Here is a 13,378-nt window from a genome sequence, read left to right as displayed (position 1 = left end):
CTAAGATTTGAATAATTTTAATTACTCTCATAATGAATTAATCTTAAATAACGTTTAAATATTTGAATTGTCTTGAATTACCAATCTAACTGAATTATTGTTATCCATATTTGAGATATTTAAAGAGCGGAAAACCTAAAGCTTTCACTCAATATATCTTAAGAATTTGTCCCTTTCTACAATGAATTAATATATTATTGTTGTATGTACTAAAACATAATGTTGATCTAACACTTCGTTTGTTAACTTCACTTGTGCTTTAACTTTGATCTTGGTAAGCTGCCGCCATCCTTAATAAAATCTTATTTTGTTCACTGAAACTTAAACTTGCCTTTTGCTATCTTCCCTTTTTCTTTCAATACAAACCTTTTACAATTCTGAGAGCTAACAAACAAATTACAATCCACTCAAGAAAGCCTATCTTGGATTTGTACAATTGAACTTATTGGTTTAATTTATACAATTCTTGTGACACAGGGAAATTTCATTGAGCTGTGGAAAATTATAAAATTTAATTGAAACTAAACATTTCCTTTGCAACAAAAAATAGCCTCAATTTAACGATGATTTTTTTTTGCTCCGTTTATACACAAAAGGAAATTTATGCAACTTCCCTCGTTATATCCCATATTTTATACAATGCGAATAAATTTCAATTTGGGAAACAATTTTTAACAAGACAATCCAGGGGAAAATTTTGATGTTCATGTGAACACAAAAAAATCCAAGATGAAAATGGTGCAGTAGCAAAGGAGAAAACTTGACAACGACAACAACATGGAAAAATTGTGGAAGCGAAAAAAAATTAGATTTAAAGTTGAAACAAAAGTGGACCGGTACGACGACTATAACCTAGCCAAGGCGACTTTGCCATCTATGTTCATCACATCCATGTTCGGAGTACGTTAGGAATTCTTGCATTTGGAAGAAATGATGATGACAGCGACGACGGTCTGCTGCAGCATTAGTAGTTGCCACGAGAGGAGTTTGAGTTATGATGGTCGGGACTTGCAGCTGCAGCATTATCATTCACCAAATGCAGCGCTGGGGTTCATATAAAATCTTAATCACACTCACGAAAATTCGCATTAGGTTTTCTTATATGATGACGATGTCATCACCGCATTCTAGACGCAACGCCAACTCCACTTAGCTCCACAGTGCTGTGTTTGAGAAGTGAACAAAGAAGAAAAACAGAACAGCTTGTGGCAGAGAAAAGAAATTGAAAATTCATACAACAAGGATTATTTAAGAGACAAAATTAAGTTAACAAAAAAAGAAGAAAAATACAAAATAAGAAAAAAGTTTTTTGTCTAGTTTGAGTGCTTGAAGAAAACTTAATTTAAAGTGTTTTCATAAGTAAATTAAAATTGGAAACTTAAGTGCAACCTAAATTAAAAAAAAAGCTTTAAAAAAACACCTACAAAGACTCTTTAACGTATCCTTTATTTCTACTAGGGAAACGTTAAAAAAAACTCTATCGCTTGTACCAAAAATAATCATAAGGATCGATCCTTTAGTTAACAAAGCAACAACAGCAGAAACATGAGAACAACATTGATATTGTGGACAATAGTCTGTACGGCAGTACTATCAGCATATGCCACCCCAGCAATCAGTTCCAATGAAAATGCGGTAATTGTTTTAAGTACTCTAACTACAATTAAAACAAGAAAAACTATAAAAAAATATACATTACAAAGATGTAGCATAATGAAGACAATTATTAACAATAAATTGCTAAATATATATACAAAGCCTCATGGAATAATGTAGTACTAACTGTGGACAGAGATGGTTCTGAGAATTGTAAAAATAAGAACTATTATTAAGGCAAGTGGAATATGAAACAAGCATATACGGCCGTAAGTTCGGCCAGGACGATTAAATACGTAAATAATTTAGTTTGACAAAATTTTGAATAGAAATAAAATTTTGACCAAATTTTCTATAGAAATAAAATTTTGACAAAACTTTCTATAGAAATAAAATTTTGTCAAAATTTTCTATAACAATAAAAATTGACAGAATTTTCTATAGAAATAAAATCGTGACAAAATTTTGTATAGTATTAAAATTTTGACAAAATTTTTTATAGAAATAAAATTTTGGTACATAATTTTTGGGGATCGGCTATATATAACTATAGACCGATATGGACCAATTTTTGGCATGGTTGTTAGCGGCCATATACTAGCGTAATGTACCAAATTTCACCACGTAACAAATTTCAACCGGGTCGGATGAATTTTGCTCCTCCAATAGCTCCGGAGGTCAAATCTGGGGATCGGTCTAAATGGGGATTATATATAATTAAGACCGGCATGGACCGATTTTTGCATGGTTGTTAGAGACCATATATTAACACCACGTTCGAAATTTCAAACGGATCGGGTGAATTCTCTCTCTTCCAAGGGGCTCCAGAGGTCAAATCTTGGGATCGGTTTATATGGGGGCTATATATAATTATGGACCGATGTGGACCAATGGTTGTTAGAGACCATATACCAACACCGTGTAGAAAATTTCAGCAAGATTGGATGAAATTTGCTTCTCTTTGAGGCTCAGCAAGCTAAATCTTGGGATCGGTTTATATGGGGGCTATATATAATTATGGACCGATGTGGACCTATGGTTGTTAGAGACCATATACCAACACCATGTACCAAATTTCAGCAAGATCGGATGAAATTTGCTTCTCTTTGAGGCTCCGCAAGCCAAATCTGGGGATCGGTTTATATGGGGGCTATATATAATTATGAACCTATGAGGACTAATTTTTGCATGGTTGTTAAAGACCATATTCCAACACCATGTACCAAATTTCAGCAAGATTGGATGAAATTTGCTTCTCTTTGAGGCTCCGCAAGCCAAATTTGGGGATCGGTTTATATGGGGGCTACATATAATTATGGACCGATGTGAACCAATTTTTGTGTGGTTGTTAGAGACCATATAGCAATACCATGTACCAAATTTCAGCAAGATCGGATGAAATTTGGTTCTCTTTGAGGCTCGGCAAGCCAAATCTGGGAATCGGTTTATATGGGGGCTACATATACCAAATTTCATCCGATCCGGCTGAAATTTGGTATATGGTAACAACCATGCAAAAATTGGTCCACATTGGTCCATAATTATATAGAGCCCCCATATAAACCGATCCCCCGATTTGGCTTGCGGAGCCTCTAAGGTAAGCAAATTTCAACCGATCCGCCTGAAGTTTGGTACATGGTGTAAGTATATGGTCTCTAACAACTATGCAAAAATTGGTCTACATCGATTGAAATTTGGTACGTGATGTTAGAATATGGTATCCAACAACCATGCAGGAATTGGTTCATATCAGTCCACAATTATATATAACCCCCATATAAACCGATCCCCAGATTTGACCTCCGGTGCCTTTTGGAGAAGCAAAATTCATCCGATCTGGTTGAAATTTGGTACGTGGTGGTAGTGTATGATATTTAACAGCCATGCCAAAAGTGATATGATATTTAACAGCCATGGTGGAGGGTACATAAGATTCGACCTGGCCGAACTTACGGCCGTATATACTTGTTTGGATTTTTTATTTACGTTTTCCTTTTATGTATGTCCATGGAAACATTTAAATAAAACTATTTAATAAAAATGTAAAACGGTTTACAAAAAAAAAAATACATTTGATTTGAAGAAAGCAAAAATATGAATACTTTGTGAGTGTGTGACATGACAAAAATCTTACTTACTTACTTTAAACCAAAGATTTTGGTCTTGATTCCGAGCCAAAAATACAGCTCCTTTAAACTAAGGATATTTTTTAGGAACTTCTATGCATCTTCAAATCTAGGATAAATAAAATTTTAATTAGAATACCGCACTCATTTATTTAATTTTAATTACTTTTGTTTTGCGATATATTAGTAAAGCTATTCACATACACTCAAAAAAAGTGAACCCTATATTTCAATAAAGCTTATTTAATTCTCTTTTAGTGCAAGGAGTTATTACGTTTTAAGAAACTTTCCATGACTTTAATATTTTTTTGCGTACGTAAGTTAACTTAACTAAAGCAGAGGAAAAAATTATACGCAAATGAAGTATAAAGATGAACTTAATTCGTATCTCCCACAAAATAGTTCAGAATTCCTTAGTATTAGTAAATTTTACCAATAATGCGCCCATCATGAACTTCGTATGGCACTAAAGACATTTTTGCAATTTTAAACTCCAATTTTTTCCTTCAAACTACGAAATTTTCTTTAATAAGTGAAAAATAATAATTTTGTCCAATTTTACAATTATTAATCGAGCTTTATGCACAGATTTAGATTAAGGAACATGATTAATAGAGTCATTGAAAAGAAAACGCCAGATACAATAATAATAATTTTGTCTAATAAATTTTCTTGAATTTGTCGAACATTTTTTACTTATTTTTGTGAAATCGGGGTAACATCTGTGTCTATAATACAGTTTAGTTAAAATTTTCTACAATTATCAAATTTTTCTAAAATTAAATATAATTTTCTTACCTGGTGGGTTCACTGTTTTTTCAGTGTATAAACAATTTTTTCTTAATATAAAAAGTCAATTTGAAAAAAAATCTTCAAAATCAATGAAATCGTATTTAAGTTTGTTGGCTATTTGCATCTTGGCTACAAAGTTGAAAAGCATTTAAAAATAGTCTAGTCGAATTTCGAAATTTAAGTTGTCGTTAACAAAATTTTAATTCACTTTGATAGCACATGAAGAAAAAGATCTGAAAAATAACATTAACTTAAAGGAGAGTTGTGTCCTTCCTTTGGTTCGGAATGAATACCAAAATCATTAGTGTAAAGTGTAAAATCTTTGGAACAAGCATCTTTGGAACGGACATGCCCTTTTTCAATGGACACCTGATTTATATGACCCCCGGAGACAAAGGTTTTCTTGAAATTTTGCACTGAGAGTAGAATTAACATTTTACTAATGTGTTCATTCGTCGCTTCTTTGGTTCGGAATCAATACCAAAATCATTAGGGTAAAGACAAAATCTTTGAAACCAGATATACTTTTGTATCAGTGTATGCCTGATTTAAATTCATATGACCTACGAAGGACTAGGTTTTACTCCGACTTACTTGAAATTTTGCACTGACAGTAGACTTAACATTGAATTATTGTGCGTAAAATTTCAAATGGGTTAAGTTTTAGATGTTTATTTATATAATATTGAAAATTAGTTGAACAATATCATTTTTATAATTCTATAAAAATACCATCAATTTTTTTTTGTTTTTCGCTTGTTGGTACTAAAAAATGCCCAATCAATATTGGTTCAATGCTTTTTGTGCTAGTATTTTGATCTAGGAGTGATTTATATCCCTTCGCCAATAGTTGTCTTTCCGTCAGGCTACTCGTACAGGCTTCTATTTTGTTGAAATCACCCAGAATAAAAAGTTCGGACAATCCTATTATACCATCTTTTAAATCATCAATGGCTTGAGACATGATGGACCAAAATTTTGGTTCAGGGTATGGACGATTTCTATAAACTATCATAATGTATGATTCTTTAAATTTTAGCACAGTTTAATGAAAAGTGTGTTCATCATCCATCCTTTTGCATAATTGCTTCCGATTCAATTAACCTTTTGGCAAACCTCTAGATTTTAAAATTCAAGTAAATCGGACGGAAATTATGGCTTCCATGCCCTCACGTTGTCAAGTCGGGAGTTCGGTCTAAATATACATAGGGGCTATATCAAAGCATGGACCGATATATACCAAATTTAACATAGCTCTTTATAAACTTAAATTATCTCTGATTTTAAACTTTTAATCAAATTGGTTGAAAATTGTGCCTTCCATGCACTCAAGAAATTAAATCGGGAGATCGGTCTATATGGGAGCGATAAGGGAGTCGCCGTGGTGCAATGGTTACCATGCCCGCCTTGCATACACAAGGTCGTGGGTTCGATTCCTGTTTCGGTCGAACACCAGCGGTGGATTATCCCACCTCAATAATGCTGGTGACATTTCTGAGTGTTTCAAAGCTTCTCTAAGTGATTTTACTGCAATATGGAATGCCGTTCGGATTCAGCTATAAATTGTGCTTAACATGGAATCGGGCAGCTCTCAGTGATAAGAGAGAAGTTCACTGATATATCGGGCTGCCACCTAACCTAATCTATGGAGGCTATTAGGCAAGAAAGCTTTGCTATTTGCTGAAAACTGTAGCGTGATTACAGCAGACATCCAGACAGACAGACGAATATCGTTATATCATCTTAGAATTTCTCCCTGATCATGAATATATATACTTTATATAGTCAGAAACCTATATTTCGATGTGTTACAAACGGAATGGCAAAGTTATTATACATCCATCAGCGTCCTATGGTAGTGGGTATAAAAAGTTCAAAATCCTTGATGCAAAAATTTTCTCTGAAAACCTAACTATGGACAAAAATTAGGCGACCGTGGGTGTTCACTTCTGAGAACAAAACAACTTTATTTATGTTTCCAAATTCCAATTTGATTTTTGTATATAGATTTATACAGTGAAACCTCACAAACTTGGACACACTGAAAGCCAGACACCTCTCGGAAGTGAACAATCATAGTGAGACGTTTCCTATATTATCGCATTAAACGTTATCTCTTATAAATGATCACCTCCCCAATGTGGACAAAATTATGATGACTGTAAGAAAAACACATTTTTTTTCAAAATTCGTTTTTATTATTCAACATAGTTCCCCTCAAGAGCTATACAACGATTATAACGACCTTCTAATTTGTTGATACCATTTTGGTAGTACTCCTTCGGTTTTGCCTCAAAAATAGGCCTCAGTTTCGGCGATCACCTCGTCATTGCAGCCAAATTTTTTCCCTGCGAGCATCCTTTTGATGTCTGAGAACAAGAAAAAGTCGCTGGGGCCAGATCTCGAGATACGGTGGGTGGGGAAGCAATTCGAAGCCCAATTCATGAATTTTTGACATCGTTCTCAATGACTTGTGGCTCGGTGCATTGTCTTGGTGGAACAACACTTTTTTATACCCTCCACCATACGATGGGGGTATATTAACTTTGTCATTCCGTTTGTAACACATCGAAATATTGCTCTAAGACCCCATAAAGTATATATATTCTGGGTCGTGGTGAAATTCTGAGTCGATCTGAGCATGTCCGTCCGTCTGTTGAAATCACGCTAACTTCCGAACGAAACAAATTTGGCTTGCGATTGCTCTAAGAGAAGCAAATTTCATCCGATCTAGCTGAAATTTGGTACATGGTGTTAGCATATAGTCTCTAACAACCATGCAAAAATTGGTCCATATTGGTCCACTTTTACGTAAAGCCCCCATAAAAACGGACCCCCAAATTTGGCTTGCGATTGCTCTAAGAGAAGCAAATTTCATCCGATCCGGCTGAAATTTGGTACATGGTGTAAGTATATGGTCTCTAACAACCATGCAAAAATTTGTCCATATCGGTCCATAATTACATATAGCCCCCATATAAACCGATCCCCAGATTTGACCTCCGGAGCCTCTTAGAGGAGCAAAAGTCATCCGATCCGATTGAAATTTGGTACGTGGTGTTAGTATATTGTCTCTAACAACCATGCCAAAAGTTGTCCATATCGGTCCATAATTATATATAGCCCCCATATAAGCAGATCCCCAGATTTGACCTCCGGAGCCTCTTAGAGGAGCAAAATTCGTCCGATCCGGTTGAAATTTGGTACGTGGTATTAGTATATGGTCTCTAACAACCATGCAAGAATTGGTCCATATCGGTCCATAATTATATATAGCCCCCCATATAAACCGTTCCCCAGATTTGACCACCGGAGCCTCTTGGAGGAACAAAATTCATCCGATCCGGTTGAAATTTGCAACGTGGTGTTAGTATAGGGTCGCTTATAACCATGCCATAATTGGTCCATATCGGTCTATAGTTATATATAGCCGATCCCCAATCACACAAAAATTGGTCCATATCGGTTCATAATCATGGTTGCCACTCGAGCCAAAAATAATCTACCAAAATTTTATTTTTATAGAAAACATTGTCAACATTTTATAGTATTTCTATAGAAAATTTTGTCAAAATTTTATGTTATTTCTATAGAAAATTTAGTCAAAATTTTATTTCTATAGAAAATTTTTTCCAAGTTTTATTTCTATAGATTTTTTTTTTCCAAATTTTACTTCTATAGAAAATGTTGTCAAAATTTTATTTCTATAGAAACTTTAAACTTAATTATATACGTATTTAATCGGCCTTTTTTTATTTTAATATATACCACGTATGGACTACCTTGCAATTTAGAAGACGGTGTTAGGAAGTTTTAAGATACCTTGTCATCGGCAAGTGTTACCGCAACCCAAATAATTCGATTGTGGATGACAGTCTTCAGTAGAAGTTTCTACGCAATCCATGGTGGAGGGTACATAAGCTTCGGCCTGGCCGAACTTAAGGCCGTATATACTTGTTCTTCTTCATATGGGGCCGTTTTGCCGCGATTTCGACCTTCAAACGCTCCAATGACGCCATATAATAGTCACTGTTGATGGTTTTTCCCTTCTCAAGATAATCGATAAAAATTATTCCTTGCGCATCCCAAAAAACAGAGGCCATCACTTTGTCAGCGGACTTTTGAGTCTTTCCACGCTTCGGAGACGGTTCATCGGTCGGTGTCCACTCAGCCGACTGTCGATTGGACTCAGGAGTGTAGTGATGGAGCCATGTTTCATCCATTGTCACATATCGACGGAAAAACTAGGTGTGTTACGAGTTAACAGCTGCAAACACCGCTCAGAATCATCAACACGTTGTTGTTTTTGGTCAAATGTGAGCTCGCGCGGCACCCATTTTGTACAGAGCTTCCGCATATCCAAATATCGATGAATGGTATGACCAACACGTTCCTTTGATATCTTTAAGGCCTATGCTATCTCGATCAACTTCATTTTGCGGTCATTCAAAATCATTTTGTGGATTTTTTTGATGTTTTCGTCGGTAACCACCTCTTTTGGGCGTCCACTGAGTTCACCATCCTCCGTGCTCATTTCACCACGCTTGAATTTTGCATACCAATCAATTATTGTTGATTTCTATGGGGCAGAGTCCGGAAACTCATTATCATTCCACCGTATTTTTTCCCTTCAGAAAACAGTATTTTATCAAAACACGAAATTCCTTTTTTTCCATTTTTTTTTTCACAATAACAAAAGTTGCTTCACAAAAGACGCTCTATCTCACAAACTAATTGACTTACAGACGTCAAATTTTGACACGAATCATTTGAAGATTGGTACTATATAAAAATAATGCATTTAATATTAGGTTAGGTTAGCATTTAATACTAGGTTAGGTTAGGTTAGGTGGCAGCCCGATGTATCAGGCTCACTTAGACTATTCAGTCCATTGTGATACCACATTGGTGAACTTCTCTCTTATCACTGAGTGCTGCCCGATTCCATGTTAAGCTCAATGACAAGGGACCTCCATTTTATAGCCGAGTCCGAACGGCGTTCCACATTGCAGTGAAACCAATTAGAGAAGCTTTGAAACCCTCAGAAATGTCACCAGCATTACTGAGTTGGGATAATCCACCGTTGAAAAACTTTTTGGTGTCAGGTCGAAGAAGGAATCGAACCCACGACCTTGTGTATGCAAGGCGGGCATGCTAATCATTGCACCACGATGGCTCCCGCATTTAAATACTAGCGACCGGGGACTTCTGAGAGGTTTCACTGTTCATTCCATTTGTGGATTTTTTGTACTTCATGAAATGTTGTACGATGACAGATTGATTAAAATCTGTTCACATTCTACTGTTTCATAAAAAAAAACAACTAAAAATATACTCGAAGAATTTTTATTATGTATACAATTTGTTTTTAATATTCATACAATTTGTATTGTTTGTATTTTTCAGATTCCTGCAGTAAATCGCAATCAATTGGAGGAGGGATTCCTGCGGAAACTCAATACCAAATGCAGCCAAAGAGATAATCATTCATGTATGATGCTGAAATTGATTGTGTACATGAATCGGATATTCAAAAAATCATCACTGGAAGTGAATAAAAAAGTCACTGTGACACAAAACAGGTATGACGGAGTTAATGTAGTGCAAATGAAAACGAAATATAATTTCATTTTACTATGTTCATTTTGCTTCACAGAGATATTGATGAAATACCTGATGATCCAGAAGATGATATGCTATTGGCACGTTCCATTGACTCAGATGATGAGACATTGGCCCTGCTGGTGGCCAGTAAAGTGAGAAAATTCATATCATCACGCACACTACGTTATCATTTCAGTGATAATGCTGATTTTGTGGCATATTCTGAACCAGCAGGAAATTTGAACTTTGGCGTTTCCATAAGTCCCGTCTCAGCCTTCGAAGAGGGTAGAGGCAAAATGAAGAATATGATGCCCATTATAATGATGATGGCCGGTAAAGCTGGTATTGTGGGTGCCATAATACTGAAGGGCTTATTCCTGTTGGCTGGCAAAGCTTTAATTGTTTCCAAGATTGCCTTATTACTCTCCGTGATAATAGCCCTGAAAAAGTTACTCTCACAGAAGAAACATGTTGTGGAAGTTCCACATCATGATAGCTATAGTAGCGGTTGGGCTAGAGCTTTAGATGGTTTCATGGAGGGCTTAGTTGAAGTGCCAGCCAAGATATTGGCCGATGAGGCCCATGATATGGCATTTAGTGGTCAAAAACCAGTGGCCTCATAATAGGTAATCATATCGAAGGCGAAAACGAAAGCGTATGATCACAAGGACTAAGGCCAGTGGATTTGGAAAAGTGTAGATATATATGTTTTTGTAAAAGAAGCACAGGCGAACTCTCTTTTGTAAATGCAATGGTCTATTCATCTCTATTCAAAGATCTATTTATATCTAATCTTATTGTTTTTAAGTGTTCTTTGTTATTTTCTAACTTTTTTCTATCGCATTAGCAAGTCGAGGTTTCATTTTTTGGGAGTTAGGTTTAACAAATTCTGGAAATTTTCTGGGCACAAATTTGTAGAAAATGCGCGAAAATTATCAATTCTCTGAGGTGTTTAGGTTAGTAGACTTTTTTGTACAATAAAATGAAATGTTAGCAAACAATATTTGAATCCAAATCGTAGAGCAGACGATTTTTCTCAAATCAATGTCACGTGTTAAAATTTATCTCGAAAGATATCGAATCATATTCATGAGTATTAAAGCAAATTTCAAAAAATGTTGCCATATTAGTTTGAAGACAATTTGAATTTGATAGAAATTCGAATTTGTGTTTGAAACCAATTTAAATTTGAGTTGGAAACTAATTTGAATTTGAGTTGAAAACCAATTTGAATTTGAGTTTGAAATTAATTTGGTCGATATAATTTCACAAGTATATCTAGTATCCCTGATATTGAATGACAAGGCAATTTTATTCATATTGCTCCGAATTAATATGTTAGTACAATAAATTTTAATGATTCTTAATTCTTTGCTTCCGAAATTTTCATGTCAAAAGACTTGAAATATTTTTTTCTCAATTTTAATTGTATGCTGAACATAAAAATAGATCAGCTTATATTTGTAAGAATTAAGACATATTACAAGAATTGTTAGCATATTAGTTTGAAACCAATTTGAATGTGATTTTGAACCAAATTGAATTTGAATTTAAAATCAATTTCAATTTAAGTTGGAAATTAATTTGGTCGATTTAATTTCAAAAATATAGATCAACGAAACCTAATCTTGAAACCTATTTTGGAACAATAAATCTTCAAGTGAACAGGGTCGTAGTAAGGCGATTTATGTTCCGATAATAACTGATAGCTATGTAATTTTATGCTGCAGAGGTTTTCGAGAGCTCTTTGAAAAATATGGAATAATTTTCACCCATTTTAATTCAAATAGTAGGTCATCGAGGTTTCCATTTTTCATGAAAGTTGGTTCTTTAAGACTCGAAAAGGCTTAATAAAACTGTGCACTATTCGTTCTCAAAAAGGGATAACTTTAACAAGAAATCAAACGTTCGCTGATTTTATATTCAATACCGGTTAAAGGATTTTGTTGGGCATGGATATATTTCTTATAAAAATTGTTCATTACTAAATATCGATGTTGAAAATAGTTTTCGGCCAGGGATACAAAAATAGATAAATGACTTTTCGGCTAATAGACTTTTTGTCATAGTCCATTCCATGAGTCTAAAATCGATTTTCGTAGTCATGGTCCACACCATGAGCCTAAAATCGTTTTTTTTTTTGAAATATTGAAAAAGACGAAATGTAAAAAAATCGACTCCATATATCTAAATTCGATTTTTTTAAATTTTGAAAAAGTGGGATATAAACAAATCAAAATTTCCAAATTTTAAAAATGTCGACTTTTGGATTCTGTTGGATTACTATTGTCAACTATTGAGTCTATGTGAAAAATGTTGAACTAAAAGAGGTAATGATGGTTCATGCTTAAGTGAAAAAGAATTACAGTCACTGTAGACGAATATCGCTAAAAATCTGCAGTAAAATTCCCTACTGCCTCAAGATCTGGAGGGACATAGGTGCAAAAAATCTCTAAACCCTCAAGATAATAGAATTTGAAATTTGTGAACAAATTGTACGACAAGAGAAATTTTACGAATAATTTGTGAAATATGTATATAAGTAACAATTTGTATTATCGTCGAATCTAAACGATGAAGTTGTCAAACCAATATGAACGATTGTTTGTATAATAAGTCTGAACGAATTCTAAATAATTGCAACGGAATTTCCTATAATTAAATCGAGGGATTTTGTTTTAATACCTAAATCGAAAAAATAGGAAACAAACATTTTTGTCTTATCAAACATAAAAAAATAAAAATTTGGAGACATTTCTCTATTTTGAAACCTTGATCTGCTCTTGGGGTATCTTTTTGTATTAGTAGAAAAGGGGATTTTAAGGTTTTCTAGTGCTTTATTTTGTTAATTGTTAAAAATGTATTAATTTTTGTTATAGTTGTTATTAATTAATTTTAATTTAATTTTACTAATATCTCTATGCGGTGTGGAAACTTTAATTTTAATTTCTTATGATTCTCTTTGTTTCTCTTCTTATACTGTGATAATATCTATCCTATGCAAGTATTTTCATTTTCAATATAATTTTCCTATTTAATTTTCTCTTAATAACACTGTATTGCCAAAAGCCAAGAAAAGATTAAAAAAAACACAAAATGAAAAATTATTTATTTTAGTTGTAAACTAATTTATTATAAACTATTTATTAACTAATTTATTTATTTATTATATACGAAAACAAAATAAAACATTGTTTTATAAACAGTAACAAAAAGCTTATGTTTTTGATGAAAACAAAAATAAAAACCAAAAAAAAAAA

General features: G+C 33.9%; 1 protein-coding gene across 1 annotated transcript; it reads left to right on the top strand.

Moving 5' to 3' along the window:
- The first annotated feature begins 1,082 nt into the window (after window positions 1-1,082).
- On the top strand, window positions 1,083-13,330 carry Osi3 (Osiris 3). The gene is made up of 3 exons (XM_075292553.1): window positions 1,083-1,635; window positions 9,921-10,096; window positions 10,171-13,330. Exons 1-3 carry the CDS (start codon window positions 1,546-1,548, stop codon window positions 10,739-10,741), a joined length of 837 nt encoding a protein of 278 aa, XP_075148668.1. The 5' UTR covers window positions 1,083-1,545; the 3' UTR covers window positions 10,742-13,330.
- Window positions 13,331-13,378: the final 48 nt, after the last annotated feature.

This window comes from Haematobia irritans, chromosome 1, assembly GCF_050003625.1.
Source record: "Haematobia irritans isolate KBUSLIRL chromosome 1, ASM5000362v1, whole genome shotgun sequence".
Lineage (NCBI taxonomy): Eukaryota > Metazoa > Arthropoda > Insecta > Diptera > Muscidae > Haematobia > Haematobia irritans.
This window is presented reverse-complemented; position numbering and strand designations above follow the sequence as displayed.